Raw genomic sequence first — 18,165 nt, forward strand, 5'->3', positions numbered from 1 at the left:
CTTGGACAGGTTTAAAGAAATTCTGCTCTGCTATAAATAACAGCATTTACTGTTTGTTTACATATTTACCTAAATTTTGCATGTTGTCAAAAGTGATATAGTATGGGAAAATATTCATTCATACCCATTCAAAACATTTACTGAGGCATAGGACACATTATGTTTTGTCCATTAACTACCCTGAAATGTTTGGTAGAGCAACATAGTTTGTCAGATTTTATTTTATTTCTTGTTGCTTTAAACTGCTAACCCACAAATGTTGTCATGCCGTTCATGTCAAAAGTGGTATAGGTTCTGTAGCAACCATAGATTCCACGGTTAATTCTGACCGGAGATCTGACAACTAAGCAGGTGTTCAAAGGAATGCAAGTTAAAATGATGAAATCTTTGATGAATTTTTAATGGCTGAATTTTTAATATAGACCTTCTTTCAGTCTGCATTCCACATTAATTGATAACTAGTACAGCTCTGCAGTGCTAGATTCTTCTAAGCAAACAAATCTCTGGTCTAGCTATCTGTCTATCTACCTACCTACTTACCTACCTACCAACTATCATTGGTTTCTCCTCAGGTCTTAGTTATTCCTTCTTTGTAAAAGAATTATGAAAGGTTTTGACTTCCTTCTCTTCAAGAAACAGGATTTATTTTCTTATGCCGAAAAGTCATATTATTAAAGAGAAATATTGCATCAATATGTGAGCTCTTGTATCCAAATCTTTTTCACAGTCAGAAATCTAGAGGAATGTCAATATTAGTAAGTGGTATGAAAACTAACAATAGACATAAACTCTGGATGGATGGATAGAGAGATAAAGAGAATATGGCATTAGATTTCTTTATAACTTTGAAGAGCCAGAAATTTCAGAAAGTGTCACGCATTTGTCAGTTGTGCGGTGTTTTTTTTTCTTTTTCATTTTTAAGTGAAAGACAGATGCAGAATCTTCATACAGATCTGTGATGGTGGTAGTATATGGTTCATGTGTCCTGTTCTCAGATGCTGTGGTTGTGGGAGTAACTTTAATGACAAACAATAGCTTTGTGCAAAGCTTTGAATGTATGTTTTGCTTTGATGAGGCATTAAGATTAATGCAAAGTACCCTCTGTTGGGGAGGATGTTTCTGTCCATGACCGCATTCTCAGTCTCAAAGAAATTGTCAGGAAGGTGCTGCCCATACGCAAGGCGTCCCTTCTTCTTCTCTCACAAGTCTTGAGCAAGATGGTGTCTTGCTTCGGGGTTGTTCCATAGGCCAGGTTCCACAGCAGGGCCTTTCAATGGTTCATGCTTCCCCATCAAAAGACCAACAGTAGCTCTCCTCTCTGGGTTCCCCTATCCCAGTCAGGCCTTATAGTCCCTCAAATGGTGGCAATCCCCGGCAATTTTACAAGAGACCTTGTTCAGGGATCCGGATCATCTCACACTTACAATGGACGCACGTCTGATGGGGTGGGGGGCACACATGCAGGACCTAATGGCTCAGGATCAGTAGTCCTTCGAAGAGAGCCAAAACAGCATAAATTGGCTAGAGTTACGGGCAATTCGCTTCTCCCTCAAACAGTTCCAACACAGGGTTCAGGACTGTCACATATTAGTCCTAACAGACAATACCACGACCAAGGCACACATAAACAGGCAGTGGGGAACATGTTCCTGGCCTCTGATGCAAGAGTCCAACCCGTTGTGCCGTTGGGAGAAATCTTACCTGTCATCTCTCAGGGCAGAGCACATCTCAGGGGCCTCCAACATCCAGGAAGATTGGCTGAGCCGGACCAGGATAGATCAGGTGGAGTGGAGTGTCCATTCGAACCTTTTCCATCGACTGACACTACGATTCGGTCTCCCAGTCCTAGACCTGATTGCGATGGCAGAGAACAACCAAGTACCCAGGTATTACTCGCAGTTCATGGATCCCATGGCAGAAGGAGTAGACACCCTCAGGTGCCATTGGCCAAAGCTCTCCTGTATGCATTTCCGTCCCCTTCCCCTCATTCAGTGAGTAATTCAGAAAATGTTGGAGCAGGAGGCAGAACTATTGCTCCTAGCACCGAATTGGCCACGCTGGCCTTGGTATGACTCTGTCAATCTCCACTCCATGGCACATTCCACGGTCTCTCTCTACACCAAGGGTCAGTGTGTCATCCTGACCCTCAGTGGCTACAATTAACCACATGGTGATTGAGCGGCACGCCTTAACAGCCGATAACATCTCCCTCAACGTCATTGCTACCATTTAGGTATCATGCAGAAGCTCTACTAACCACATTACAATGCCACTTGGCGGGCATTCGCGCTGTGGTGTACAACAAGACTATTGATCCACTTAAAGTGTCCATTCCACAGATATTGGACTTCTTACAGAGGAGGCTGATCAGGATCTTACCCCCAATACGTTTATGCCGAGAGATGGTGCTTTGGCTTCTGTTCTAGACGGTCTTGCCTCCAACCATCTACCTTCTCATCCCTTGATCCGGATATTTTTCCATGGAGCATCCAACCTGCCTACCCTGCCATCCATAGGTATCCGACTGGGACTTGCCTCTGACTTCTTCGCCCTTTGAACCTATGAGATCCACTTCTTTGAAACTGTTGTCCTTTAAGACGTTGTTTTTGGTGGCTATAACATCTGCCAGACGTATTTCTAATTTGGCTGCCCTTTCAGTCAGGCATGATTTATGCGTGTTCCATCCAGACCAAGTCGTTTTAAGACTGGACCCGACATTCATATTGAAGGTAAATAGCTGCTTCCACAGAGGTCAAGAATTAACCTTGCCTGATTTCTGACCATCTCCTCATCATTTAGAGGGAGCGTAAGTGGCACTCCTGACGTACGACGTGCCCTCAAGATTTACATCAACCGCATCGCTTTGTTCTGCCACTTGAAAGCTCTCTTCATATCCTTTTGCTGGGCCCCCTTGGTAACAAGGCATAGTCCTTGCAGGTCTAAACATTACAGCTCATTCTACATGTAGTACTGTGACAACTGCTGCTTGGTCCACGCAAGCCACATTGGAAGAAATCTGCGGGCAGTCACATGGGCGTCTCCCACGGTTTTCATATGTCATTACAGTTAGACATATATGTGTCAGCTAATGCAGCTTTTGGGTGCAGGGTACTGCAACAAGTGCTTGTGCCTTAATGGACTTTCTTTTAGTATCCCCACCCTAGTGGACAGCCCAGTCTTTGGTATGTCCCAGTCTGGCTGCTGTCTCCATGATACAGGATAAGGGTGTTGGTTCTTACCTGATACCTTGGGGTGTGTCACGCAATTCAGAACCTTTTTGTGCAGAGGAGACGAGAGAGAAAAAACAGAGGATAGGGACTTCACGTGTATGTTTTTTGCTCACAATTCTCACTTGAGTCTACAGTCTTCGTCTGAACTGGGAAGGAGCCACAAGGGCCGCTGATATCATAAGTGGTAACTCAGTCCAATTGGTTACTGGATGGAGTAAATCCAGTCTGGCTGCTGTCTCCACTTCAACAGAGAATGAGCGTATCAGCTAAGAACCAACACCCATTCACCTTGCTTTGCTTTCCTTGCCTTTTATGCCTACATGGAAATTTTACTTACCAGTAGCAAAGAGGGATACCGTGCATGTGGGAAAGCCACTTACGTCTTGCAAACTTTTGGACAAGTCTTCAGAGTTATATAAACACTTTGATAAAGAAAAATTCTGTGGTTTTTGGATGTGTCACATTCCATAAACTCTCTGACCCTAAACATTTATTTGAGCCAAGTCCCATTACTTTGGAAATAACCAGAGAGAAGTGAGCAACCCACATATCCCTTCCCTGATTTTTCTCTTCCTTTTTTGATTCAATTTCCTGTTTATGTGTGTTCCTCTATACAAAAGATTGGGAAGCAGCCAAGGCCAAGATGATTAGTGCTGTAAAAGAAAACACACACCATGGGGGCTACTCTTGCAATTGTCTTACCTGAAAGTTAGAGGACAAGGAGAAGCAGTGGGTCTGGCTGCTGTCATCAGCTTTCTATGCCTGCTAATAGTAGCTAATGCAAATGGATACTAGATTAATGTAGAAGCTGTGTCATTCCCCCTGCCTTATGCCATTATATCATAGTCTGAACAACCTTTCAGCCTCTAGGGCCCTATTTTATGGTATAGTCCTCCAAGCCAATCACTATTTATTACAAGTACAGTGCTGCCACTACAAAGACTTTTGGTAAGATGTGTGTAATGAGGTAGGGTGATACTTCTCATTTCAAGAATAAAAGTAAAGAAATGTTGAATGTTTTCTGAAGTGAAGAAGCAGCAGTCTGAAATAAAACCATTAAATAGAATATTAAAAGGCCGTGTTAGCACGATGGTGTAATGCAAAATTGTAGCATAACAATTGTAACGAGCATAGCAGCTGTAATGATATGCAAGAGTCTGCTTTAAAAAATGAGTTTCCTAAAGGGTGAAATTGAGTTAAAATTGGTTTGGTTATATATGGGAACATGATCATTTGCAGTGGGGCAAATGTCATGACATACTCATTTGCATCAGATGTTGGGATGTAGGCAGGTAAGCATGGCACATATGCAATGACGTTGCCATTGCCATTTTGGCATAACTGCAACTTGCTGAAGACTGGACTGGGAAAATGTAAAGGCTATGGAACACTTGGGAATAAAGCCTGTTAAATTCAGTGGCTCTTGCTTCAGACATGGTTAAAACTGATCTTCTTATAAAATGAGAGTCCAGTCTAACATGCACCAAGTAAACTATACATATTTCCTACTTAGAGTAGTGCAGGTGACTGTTTTATAGAAAAGGGGAACTGTTAAAAGAGATGATGACTTTATCTGTTTAAACTTGCCTAGTTCTCACAATTGTATAGACAAAAGATGATTCCATCTATTAGGACTGGTAATTGTATTGGAGGTTATTTTTAATTTGTTCATAAGTAAGAGTTCGAATTAAATAGTGAGTGACCAACATCATTTGATGATATCAAATTATTATGAATTATTCAAACAAACAAAAAGATAATGAAGATTTCTCGCAGCTACAGAAATGGACTTAAAATAATAACATAGTTCAGCAATAACAAATTTAAAGTGACATAAAGTGACAGGCATAAGACATAAGAATTTTTTTTTAATTCAAATATACTGAAATGGGATCTGGGCAAGTTATGATTAATCAGAAAGGAGTCTTCCCAGAAAATCAGAAAAAAACTTTGTACCTTTCTGACTAGCAAATTTTATTAAGACATAAAGTAAAGTTTATGATCTTTTGCCACCGTGTCACTAACATGACTATTTTCCTAAAATGGGATTTGGCAGGATGATGAGAGAGCTCAATGAAAATCTATTGTGCAACCACATTAAGAATATTGCTTATAGTTCAAAAAATGATACCTGTAAAATTGGGAAACACAGAAAGGAAAAGTATTAAGAGAAAGCAGGTAGGACATGGTAAAGATATATAAACCTATGTATGATGTAGTACAGATAAAAGAAAATATTTCTTCATAGAAAGTGTATTTAACATTTGTAATTTGTTATTTTATTATTTGGAAGAATTTTAAAGGTGATGACATTAATTCATGGTCTATGGAATTATTAATTATAATGATTACATATAGCTTCCAGTAATGGAGGCAAAAGGTTTCTAATACAAGTTGCTGGAGTTAATAAGTGTTGCCTAGAGTCTTCCTTGTGGGCCTTCCATTGGCTACTTCTGGGAGAACTACCAACATCACTGAAAAAGTAACATGACTATTTTTCACACTTACAACTGTTATAGCATCCCCATGATCACATGATTTATATTCGGATGCTTGACAATTGACTTACATTTATGAAGGTTGCAGTGTCCTGGAGTCATGTGATTGCCTTTTGTGACATTCTGATAAGCAAATCAGTAGGGAAACCAGATTCCCTTCATAACCATGTTACTAATGAAACAACTTTGTGTTTCATTTACAACGCAGCAAGAAAAGTAGTAAAATGGGGCAAAACTCACTTAACAAATTTCTCAATTAACAACTCACATTTTGGGGTCAATTGTGATTGTACATTAAAAATCCAGTTTCCTACTTCAGCCAGTATTGAGTTTAGCACAGTCTTTTGGGAGACATCCTTCCATAACAAGGATGTGATATCAAGAATGTTGCTCCTCTCATGTCCCTACACCATTTTAGTTTCTAGTCATAGAGCAAAGTTTTGAATAGAAATGTGTTTTCAACCATTTCAACCCCAGTAAGGTGCTATTCATAATTGGTGTTCATGACATAGTCTGTTTGCTCTAGTCTTACTTGGGCGAGATTGTAATTCTTGGCGGGCCAGCCAAAACTGCTAAAAGTGATCTCAGCTATGGAACTGTAAAGATAGTCCAGCAATATTTCCAAGCTTTTGCCTTTATTGTTTCAGCCCTGGTCCAATCCTGCACATTTGTATTGCTACTGAATCTTTTATGTAGACACTTTAGAAAATTGCTCTCTGGGATTTAGTCTAGCACGGCTCATATAAAATAAATGGATTACTAATGATGCTCATTATACATGAAACTTTCATATTCATTCTCTCTCTCTCTCTCTCTCTCTCTCTCTCTCTCACACACACACACACACACACACACACACACACACACACACACACACACACACACACACACACCTATGGAGATTCTCAGTCATCCCAGTCATGGTTGCCCCAAAGGTGCTTTCTCAAAAGGAAAGCTTCTTCAGTTCTGACTGAATGGTGGAGAATGGAAGAGTTTATCTTCCATTTAATCATCTGGTCATTAGCACTCTTTCTGACGTTGAAACCACTTGGAGTTTTATCTGCATCCTCAGGGTCACCTGAATAGTGTAAATGGTGTTCTTGGAACTGATGAAAGGACTGTGTTGTAAACAGGAGATAGGTAGTGTCTAGTTCAGAGGCGGTATTCAGCAGTTCTGACCAGTTCTGCAGAACTGGTAGTGCAAATCTTGAGTAGTTTGGAGAACCAGTAAATACTACCTCTGACTGGCTCTACCCCCACCTATTCTCTGCCTCCCGAGTCCCAGCTGATTGGGAGAAAATGGAGATTTTGCAGTATCCTTCCCCTGGAATGCCCACTAAAGCAAGCCCACCAAGCCATGCCATGCTCACCAAGCCACACCCACAGAACCAATAGTAAAAATTTTGAATCCCACCACTGGCCCAGTTGTCTTTTGAAAAAGCAACTTTGGGACATATATGCCTATAGCTTAGGTATCTACATTTAAATAGTGCTTGTGGGGTATATTTGTACAGTAAGAAGGAATTCTGAAGAACAGCGGCTCTGTCAGAAAATACAGTACTAATGAATATCTTGCTATTTTTCTTCCCCAGTTTACAAGCCTTGAGAAAGGAAAAATCCGAGATGCTGCTCGTTCTCGAAGAGGAAAAGAAAACTTTGAATTCTATGAGTTGGCCAAATTGTTGCCACTCCCTGCTGCCATTACCAGCCAGCTTGACAAGGCATCTATCATCCGATTAACAATTAGCTATTTGAAGATGAGGGACTTTGCTAATCAAGGGGATCCTCCATGGAACCTGCGTATGAAGGACCACCTCCCAACACGTCAGTGAAAGGTATGGGGTTTGCGTAGTGGTAATACATGGAATGTGGCAGCCAAACTGATCTCTGAATTGAAATGTTTACCATCCTTTCTTTTCTCCCTGCATATCAAATCCTTTAAAGGGATACAAATATGGAAATCTGAGGTCTGCATGCGAAAGACACCATGTGAAGGTGAAATAAACTCTATTCTATTTATATTTTATTTTAACATGGACAACTAAGCACAACTAATGTTCTGGGAAAATGAGACGAGTTATGCATATTTATATAATTTAGGTCTTAGTCTAATTTTAAAACTGCTGAGACTGAGAAACGCTAATCCTGGTCTGATTCAAGATTATGCAGTACATAGTTACTCAGGATAAGTCCTATTGAGTTCAGTGGGGTTTACTCTGAGATAAGTTTGTAAAATTGGTTGGATCTTTAGTGTTTTAAAACTTGAAACAATTAACTCAAGTATGCTTAATTCTGTGTTGAATTATAGCTGTGAAATGGATTGCTTTGCATGATTATAAGAAAGAAAATAGCTCTGCTATGTTTCCCCTCCTGTTTATTAAGAGGTCATACTTTTTCAGTGAAATAAATGTAACCTTTTTTGTTATAAGAGTAGTAGTTTGGTGATATATTTTTGTCCAGAGAATTAACACGGGTTATTCATTTTTCTGCCTGGCTAATGTTTTATTGTGAAATTAATTTCTTTAAAATTTAAGGCATTAACTTGAATATAAATACCATTTCACTCAACTCTGGTATTAGAACGAGCTAACTGAATATAGGTCTAGCATGATGCTTACATTGAGTTACAAGAAACAAACATTCAAGCTGCAGTATTACTTCTATATCATTGTGTTTTTTTACATTTTCTAATGAAATTTTTATATGTATTACAGCTGCTTAACTGTATATAAAAAAGTTCACTTGTTAACCAAAACAGGAATTAACATGTATTAAATGAGTTAAATTACTTTCCTATATTCAACAGATGTTTGTATTACAAGCCAATTTTTTACCTGATTGTCTTCTTAGACAAAAAGGTTTTGGTTTGGTTGCCCACCTACATTCTGTATCAAAATTGGAAATAAACTCTGCAGAGTTTTGTAAAATGTGACTAAAATGGATGTGGGAGAATTTGGGAAATGTTTCTTATCTGCTCTTTGAGTCATGCGAGATGATATTAAAATGGGTGAGCTTCAGCAATTATAAGAATTTATACTTAAGAATGAATTTGAAAGAAAAAATAAAAAAAACTTTTTTACAAATAAAATGGATGAGCTTACCTTTAATACTGCATTTCTAATACAGACGAAATTATTATTTTTATTTTAATGATCAGGCTGTTAGGAAGGTATCTCTTAGAGCAGGGGTGTCAAACTCGTGGTCTGTGGGCCGGGTGCATCATCACACGCTGGCCCTGCTCCTGCCTGGTTTAGTGAACAGGACAAAAGCCCCGATATGTCACGTGATGATGCTGTGATAATGGGAGTTTGACACCCCTGGCCTAGAGTTGTATTCATTTTCGAATAATTTTGACCATGATATTATAAGGTGTATCATAAATGATAGTTTTCTTCAACTGTATATACATGTATTGTATATACTTAATGGTGATTATATAGGTTAACATTTGAAAGTTGACTTCAGCGTAATGTTACTTCTCTCTACAGAGTGAGTTTTTAACTCTATAGGATGAACTCCTTAGGACCATTGCTTTCCCTATTTTGTCTACAGTGGAAAATTGCAAGGAAGAATCAATCACTGGTTTTCTTTTCAATTAACTAGCATATCATTAAGCTTGAATTAAGCATTCTGATAAGTCTTAATTATGACTTATCTGAAGAAACAAGGATAATGTATCAGCTAGTTTGGAAAACAGAATAAAAAAACATATATTTTTCTTTATCTCCACTTCTCTTGAGTGTGTGTGCACATGTGCACTTGTATTTGCATGTGCTTATGTAATAAAGCAGAGTGCTTGAAACATAAAATGCTAAATTTTAAGTGCCACCATAATAGTCTAATAAGAAGAACTACTTTAATTTTATAAAGAGGAAACATTTTATTGGTAATTTAGGAAACATAAAAATTATGTGCGGTAGCATATCCACTGATGCCATGTTCAATATATTGGTGTGAGCATGGAAAAAGTCCAATAAAATTTGAGCACATGCTCTTTCATTTGAAAAACCTGGTGCTAAAAGAAATAATGAAATAATAATGTGAGTCATTCAACAAAAATTTATTGGGATTTTGTGCCCCAATAACTATATTACCTGTTTATTTCAATTTTATGTTTAGGCAAAAGCTAGAGTTATTCCCTTTGAAGTGTAGGATAAAATAAGATTATAGGTCTGCTTTTATTAGAGGTGATTGGGTTTTTTCTTAAAAAACATGAAGAACATATCTACAGTAGGTATAACAGAAACCTGATAGAGTGAGGAGAAGCAGCCAATATTGTTAACATTTGATAAATATGTATAGGACATCTAACAATCTATAAATCTAAAAAGAATGCAGTTTATACAGAACCCAATAATAATTTCAAAAAACTTTTTATTCCATTTACAATGGAGTTTACCTAGTTTTATGTTCTTCACCTAGGCCATGGCAACTGGCATACTGAGACCACAGCTGAACAGGTTGCCAGTACCTTATTTCAGCCAAAGCAACAGATGATCAGTAGCTAATTTTGCAAATATGCCATGCACTGAAACTAGCTACTTGTACAATCACCAAGGTTGTACAGGTAGTCCTTAGCTTAGGACTTATGACACAATCGAGCCCAAATTTTTGTTGCTAAGTAATACATTTGTTAAGTGAGTTTTGGCCCATTTTATGATCTTTCTTGCCACACTTATTAAGTAACTGCAGTTGTTAAATTAGTAATATAGCTGTTAGTGAATTTGGCTTTCCCATTGACTTTTCTTGTCAGAAGAGCTCAAAAGGTGATCACATGACCCCGGGACACTGGAACTGTTATAAATATGAGTCAGTTGCCGAGCATCTGAATTTTGATCACGAGATCATGGGAATGGTACAACAGTCTTAAGTGTGACATAAGGCCATTTTTCAGTGACATTGTAACTTCAAAGGATCACTAAATGAACAGCTTTAAGTCGAGGACTACCTGTATCTACTGTTGTTTCTGGTTATACACCCATATTGCTTCACTCTCCACAATCTTTATTGGGCAAATTTAATGGAACTCAAGATTCGTTCAAGCCGGTCCAATTTCTGACTTTTGGGACACCAGCTGAATTTCCAATGGAATGTCCTTGATTGGTCTTTGTGCTCTGTTTAAAAATATTTCATGTTTTTTCCGAAAATCCAGCAGCCCAGTACTAAACATGCCAAAAATGTTCTGTATTGCATGTTAACCTGGAAAACAATATTCTTTTAATCTCCCTGCTTTAGATTATAGAATTTCTTCCAATGGCATTCAGTTGGATCTCATTGAAGTGGGTTCGACTCTAGTCTGACAATTCCAAGGGTTTCCAATTATGTGCAGTAGTGCATAGGTGAATGGGTGGAGGGGGGAGAGTTTAAAACATCTGCATTAGTTTTATAGCCCAATTTGATGAACATACCTGGCTTTTGATTTACCTTAAGTATTCCAGTATTTAAAAAAAATCTTCCTGCCACATTTGCTATCTTCTCAAGCCTGCTTTGGCTAAGCCAGTTAGAAACTTATGTTCCCTCCCCTTATTTGAACAGCCATTTATAATTTTATTACTGACTTAAGTGTTAAGTATTTGATCTGTGTTTTGGCTGCTGTGAAATTTTTTATTAAGATGCCAAACTATTTATTGAGCAGAACTTCCAATACAAAATATGGGTAGATTTATTGTTTCAGATTCCATTGTTAAATTTACATCATGTTTCTAGAAAGCTTTGTACCAATTACTTGAGTTGAGGGATTGATAGTATTGGGGTGTTTTATTGTTTATTCATTGTACTGTGTTTTAATTGCATTTGCAAACTGCCAAGATTTGAGTAGTTTAAGGCAAGACAGAAATCAAGCTAATTAAAATTAAATCCCATCTTCTTTAATTTTAGAAGGTATTAGAATATCGATAAGTTAACCCATATATTTAATTTTAACTTTTAAAAAGAGGTTTTTTTTCTGAAGTAGTCCAAATAACTTTAGCACTCATTAATGTGAATGGGAAGAGAAGGATGTTTTAACCACCTATGTGCACATCAAAGGGATTGAATGGAAACCTATTGACTAGTATGGATGCTGCCAGACCAAAACTGTCCTTCCCTATCCTTCCCTAAGTCTGCTAAAGTGGTTTTCATCACCTTCAGAGACTTGAATAGCATAATGAACTTAGACCTGTGAAGAAATGCCACTAAAGACAGCCCAACACTCCCAGCTGAGGCCCATCTTATCTTATGTCAGTGTCAGGACCAAAAACAGAAAATGTTCGGTATGTAGTATCCTTATATACTACATACACCCTTACTTGGGAGATTCTGCAGAGCTATGTTCCATATATTTCAAGAATGGAAGGGGGAAAGAAAATGCAAACAAAGCAACTTGGGATCTTTGAAGAAGTCCCAAAAGAAGAGATGCTGTTTTTGAAATATTTACTGAAAAACAAAAGTTGAGGTATATGTAATTATGCATGGTGTGGAAACATGTCCAGGTGAGGAAGATTTTATCTCTCCTGGATAAAATTAAATTATGGGAAATTCTGGGTATAAAAAAGAAACCACATACTACATGTAATTGAATTGCAGAACTTGATACCTCAGGATGTCCTGGCTGCCAGCATATTGTAGTTCCAAGTTATTAAAAAAAAATCATGCACGAGAGTTATACAGATAGACCTAGAGAGAAGAAGAGCATACAGAATAGGCAGTGGAGCAGAAGCAGATATTATCTAAAGATCACTTAAACATGGTGGAAATGCTGGATAGCATTTTAGTTATGAGAATGTGAGATACTGAGCTGTTTTCTAGCATATGTTCTAATTTCTTCAGGGCATGTTTTGTGCTGGCAGTTATAGCAGGTAAATACTATTGCACTTTGCTCATGATCAACTATGTCAGTTGTTGTATCTTTTGTTGATTTAGAGCAGTGAGGTTGGCTACATTATTGGATGTGACAGCCTTTCTGTCCATTTTGGCTCTGAGATGTTACAGTACAGGTTCCCTCTCTATATTTCTTGTTGCTGCTTGTTTTGTAAAAACTTTAGTGAGGGATTTTGAATTCAAATGATACAGCTGAATCAGAATTAAATAGAGATTTTAATACACTATAGTAATTGCATTTTATTATATGTTACATGTGACATCTGGGATCAACTCATCAGAATCTGTACATTTACCATCTCTCTGTCTTTCTGTCTGTCTGTTTCTTCTTCCCTCCATGAACCAGCAATTGGCATTAGTCATATGGACTTCAGCAGCAATGGACATCTGATTAGCTTTCAGATACTCCCAGAAGCTGCTAAACATTCCCCAGCTACCATCTCAATTTTATGGGTCATGACAGATAGCAGGACAGGAATAATACCTGACCTGCTTAAGTTTAAAGAGATCGTTGTACTGGCATGAGTTGTTGCAGGAAATTAGATTGGTGAAACATTGCCGTCCCTAGACTAGGTGTCACAGTGTATTGTAGATTTTGATTGATAGAAAATGCTGTCACTTTAGCAAATAACCATCTGTTGAAGGTCTACTTGCCTGAGCAGTATAATATACAAATAATTCATTCAGGATATATAACTTGTGAGTGTTCAGGTAATCTGCCGTTCTGGGTTGAAGAGATATTTGTGCAGTGGAACTAGCTCTCTCTTTCATGGTTTACTGAAGTGAGAGAGGGAGGGAGAGGGAGGGAGAGACCAAGTGAGTGCAAATAGCCACAGCATACTTCTCTGCATCTGTAGCTAGAAAAACAACACTTGAATATTGTGGTTGTTACATTAAACCTCAGTGCCTGCCTATGTAGTCATCTAGAGACAAATTTTACTTGTCCTGTACAGCAGGAAATGGCTAATTAGAAGCCTAAATATCCCATCTGAAACTATTAGATGCCTATTTCACACTGTACAAGTTAGATATTTATTTTGTCAGAGATTTATTCTTACAGACATTTTCCCTACTTCAGTTTATGCAGCTTAGTTTAAATAATTTAGGTAATCAGAACAAAAATTAAAGTAATAATATTTCAATTTGTTGTAATAGACTTAATTTTAATTCTACCAGCATCTTTACTGTACATTAAAAAAGTCAATTAAGTAAATAGAAAAGTAAATTTTAAGTATTGTAGTCATTTGTGTAAAGCACAGTGGTTTCCATATTAGAAGGAATCTTGTAAACACATAATAACAGCTGTGCAGCCAGTTATCAGTCAGAGGAAATGAATTATTAATTTCCATTCAAAAGGAAAAGTGATTCCAATTCATCTTCAGATTTAAGTAAATAGGTATTACAATGAGAATACAAGTTTACGTTAACTATATCTTATTTTACAATTACACGGTGTGAAATAGGCATTTAATAGTTTTCTGTAGGGATCTAGTTTTAAGTTCAAATATTTGACATAGTTCAGATCACTAATTAGTTACTGAGCTAGGAGTGCATGCCAGAGAACTATTTGTTTAAAAAACTTTCTATCTAGATTTCTTCTTCCATCATATACTTTGTTAACCAAAAACTCTCATATATGTCTAATTAAAAAATAAGTCATGTTGAATATAATAATATTTATTTTTAGATGACTTGCTGATGTGTACTGTAGCCTTAAAATAGTCATGCTGCATTTAGCAAACAGGGTAAAACTCTGTCCCCCCAAACCAAGTATAGGTTATTCTACCCATTCTACATTCTTCATCTTCCCCAAACATATGTTTACCTAAATCTGTTATATATAAAGCAAGGGTAAAATGCTACCGGTTCTGAACCGGTTTGCTAGAACTGGTAGCAAAAATGCCAATGTTCGCTCAAACCGGTAGTAAAAAAAAGCTTTACAAAGTGAAGGGGAAAAAAGGTTGCACGATTGCGCGACTCACAGCTGATTGTCATGGAACCTTTTTTTCACTTTTTAAGGCATATTTTTTTACTACCTATTTGCAGGAATTGGTAGTCAAAACAATGCTTTAAAAAGTATGGGAGGGTGGTTCCGACTGTCGCACGGATCAGCTGTGAGCCACCCATTGTCAATCCTGTTTATTTCACTTTTTAAAGCATTTTTTCCTGCCGGTTCTGGTAAATAGGTAGGAAAAAGTGCTTTAAAAAGTGAAATAACGAGGTCTGACAATCGCATGGCTTACAGCTGATCTGTGCGATCATTGGAACCATCCCCCTCCCTTTTTAAAGCATTTTTTCCTATCTATTTGCCAAAAATGCTTTAAAAAGTGGGGAAATTTGACCATGCCCACCCAGTCACATGACCCCTCCACAAGCCACGCCCACAGAAAAAATAGATTTCGCCACTGGTATAGAGTTATATAGGATGATATAGGAACAGTATCACTCTACCTATGACACTATACCCATAGACAAATAGTTACAGTGAATATTGAAAAAATCAATTTCAAGAGTTCAGGCACTGAAATAATTCTTTAAAAAAGAAGGGGGCTATCAATTCAAGTAACAGGGTGCTTTGGTGTTCTCTGAGCTTGGATATTTTCTTGTAGATGTTTCTTTATTTGGTATTTCTTTGCAGATATTTCATTATCCAACTAGGTAACATCAACAGCACTGATGATGTTACCTGGATTGGTAATGAAACATCTGCAAAAAATAACTAAGTTCAGAGAATACCAAGAACCCCACAATAAAATGAAGTTTGTGAAGATCATACACTGAAAAAATCAATCAGGAGAGTACTGTAATTTCCCACAAAAATAGAAGACAGTGTCCAATTTACCATAGAATACCAAAACTTCAGCTGACCAGTATCAGATTAGAGCTAATAGCATCAATCTAGAATCGGTGACTATAGTTTTAGTATAGCTTATATTTTGTTTATGGATTAAATCAGAGCTTGAAAATTCATTCTCATGTGGGGTTCTTCCATCAGATCCTCGCTAGCAGCTGAGTGCAAACTTCAGAAAATAATTTTGGGGGGGGATTTTAGGGTGGGGGAGAAGCTTCTTTTCAATTTATTTATCTCTCTGACATTGTGATATTAATAAACATTTAGAATTACACAGTGATGCTCACTTTGGAAAAGGGATTAGCTTAATCATGTGTGTTCCCTTCGATCAGGATATTGAAGGAAAGGGATTACCATTTACCTTCTCCCTGGTAAACCATTGGCAGAGACGACTTCTCTAGAGGAAAATAGTGGTAGCAATATAGCAAAGAGCTGTGGAGTTAGTGAGCAGGGTTATGACAGATTGCTATGGAATCAGTAGATCCCAAGCCACCATATTCTCTCTCTGTGTATTTTTTTTCATTATTCCCTTTGTTAGACTAAGAAAGAAGCAGTGGGACAATCCAAATTTTACTTATCTGCAAGTTGTACTTGAAGTTAACTGTGCAAGCCTTTAGAATCCCAGGAGTTTTCCAGACTGGATGTTACATTTATAGCTGCTCCATTTAAAAGCTCAGTTGACTGCAAATCAGTGCTAAAGTAATTGGGTATATGTGTGTGTATTCATATTTATTCTCCAGTGGGATCTCTATAGCAGCACAGCTGATTTTTATTATTGTTGGGATTGCAGTAGGACAGGGATGTATAAATCTCCCAATTGTTGTCATTATTGAAATGGCCTTTTTATGCATAAGCCTAAAGAGAAAAAAAAACTCTTTATTATTGTCGCAACTCAAATGACACCTTTAATACATCATATAGTTAGTTTCTGACCAGAATCATTTGAGAGTGGGTGTACTTTTGAACAAATTCTAGGAGGGAATCTAAGCCTAATGAATGTTTTGAGACATTGTGGTATGTTTTCACAGTTAAGGTACAACGAGAATAATATATATGGGTATTCATGCTTGCTTGATTATTAATACAAGCATTAGAAATGAAAAGTTGAATTTTGCTTTATATTATTTTTATTTATTATATCCCACCTTTATTATTTTTACAAATAACCCAAGGCAGCAAACATGTCCAATACACCTTCCTCCTTCTCTTTTCCCCACAACAACCCTGTGAGGTGAGTTGGACTGAGAATGAATGACTAGCTTGAGGTCACCCATCTGGTTTTTATGCCTAAAATGGGACTAAAACTCATGATCTCCTGCTGTCTAACATGGTGCCTTAAACCCTTAATATTTAATGTCACTGTAAATCTTACTTACTTACTACTTACTTACTTACTTACTTACTTACTTTTTTGTTTGTTTGTTTGTTATTTAATCCTGCACAAAACAGGGTTTCAGTCATTCCTTCTCAAGCACAGGGTTTTGATAGGAAATTTGACTTTAAATAAATGTACTGCTTTGTCACCTTAAATTTCCTGTTACTTTTTTAGTATTAATGAGGCACTTTGTGAACAACACCTTTGTTCTTTTTCTGAATTGGAGCTGCCTTGTTTGGCTGTTCCTCTTTGTCATAAAGTTAGGCCCAATTTAACTTAACCACTGCAACAACATACCATGGAAATTGTGATCTTAATTGTTGTAAGTTGAGACTTATGTGCCCTTAATTTCATCGCTGTAGAATCTCTATAAGCATTGTTCGAGTCTCAATATTTTTCTAACAATCAAGAAATAAATGGAATGAATATTGTGTTGTGATGTAATCTCAATAGTTTTTGTAATGTGCATCAGGATGTTTCACACATTTATGTAAGATGCATGTCTGATCAGTATACGTACAATATGGTACAAAGAAATGTGACAGGAAAGTATTGGAAGACAATGGATATTTTAAAAAATGCCTAAGGTTATTTTGTACTGTAGTTCCTCTAAATCAGGCCTGTCAAACTGTTGGCCTATTGGCCGGATGCATCACCTGCAGGCCACGCACACCCCCAGCTCCGCAAAGGCAAAAAAGTCACGATACATCACGATACGTCATGTGACACGATCGAGTTTGACACCCGTGCTCTAAACTTCCATTCATGCCTTTTAATTCACCAGTTATGAAGTTGAGCTGGGGAAATTAAAGTGGATGAAACAATAATAAAAGGAAATGGATGCTCATTTCTTATTAGATTCATGAAAGAGGACACAAAGTCATTTGGAGGTAAAGTTTGTTTCTTACCTTATCATTCTTCCCACTGTCCCTTTAAAATTGCTTATCTGGACATAGTGGAACTTTCCATATTCTGACCAGGATAAAATCTGACCAGGATAAAATGGCTAGGTGGTTATCTAATCAATCTTTTAAAGACCATGCAAGAAACAAAGTACCTCAATTGCACTGATACATTACAACTTCTGTCATGTTGACTTGCCTAAATTTCCAAAATGATAAAGGATACTGGAAAAAATGGGTGGTAGGATTTGACCCAGCTTTATTTGGAACAATTGCTATCAGTAACACTTGTTGAGTGACTTGAAATGGTCTCCCTGTTGGCGATTCTTGGGAACGCACAAATAAAAATGTATTGCCTGAATCAGGCTTTTCAAAGATATTTCCCTCACAATTTTGGCAATTTTGCAATAATAGGTGGTATTATAGAATTTTAGAACAATAATAATGTTAT

The 18,165-nt window shown here is 37.4% G+C and overlaps 1 protein-coding gene across 1 annotated transcript in view; it reads left to right on the plus strand.

Moving 5' to 3' along the window:
• Positions 1-7,392: 7,392 nt before the first annotated feature.
• The window catches only part of NPAS3 (neuronal PAS domain protein 3), a 488,908-nt gene continuing 478,135 nt past the window's right edge, over positions 7,393-18,165 (plus strand). The window contains 2 exon segments of the mRNA XM_032213697.1: positions 7,393-7,528; positions 7,531-7,563. Of these exon segments, the coding sequence (XP_032069588.1) occupies positions 7,486-7,528; positions 7,531-7,563 (76 nt within the window). The 5' untranslated portion in view covers positions 7,393-7,485.

The sequence above is a fragment of the Thamnophis elegans genome, chromosome 1, assembly GCF_009769535.1.
Source record: "Thamnophis elegans isolate rThaEle1 chromosome 1, rThaEle1.pri, whole genome shotgun sequence".
Classification (NCBI taxonomy): Eukaryota; Metazoa; Chordata; class Lepidosauria; order Squamata; family Colubridae; genus Thamnophis; species Thamnophis elegans.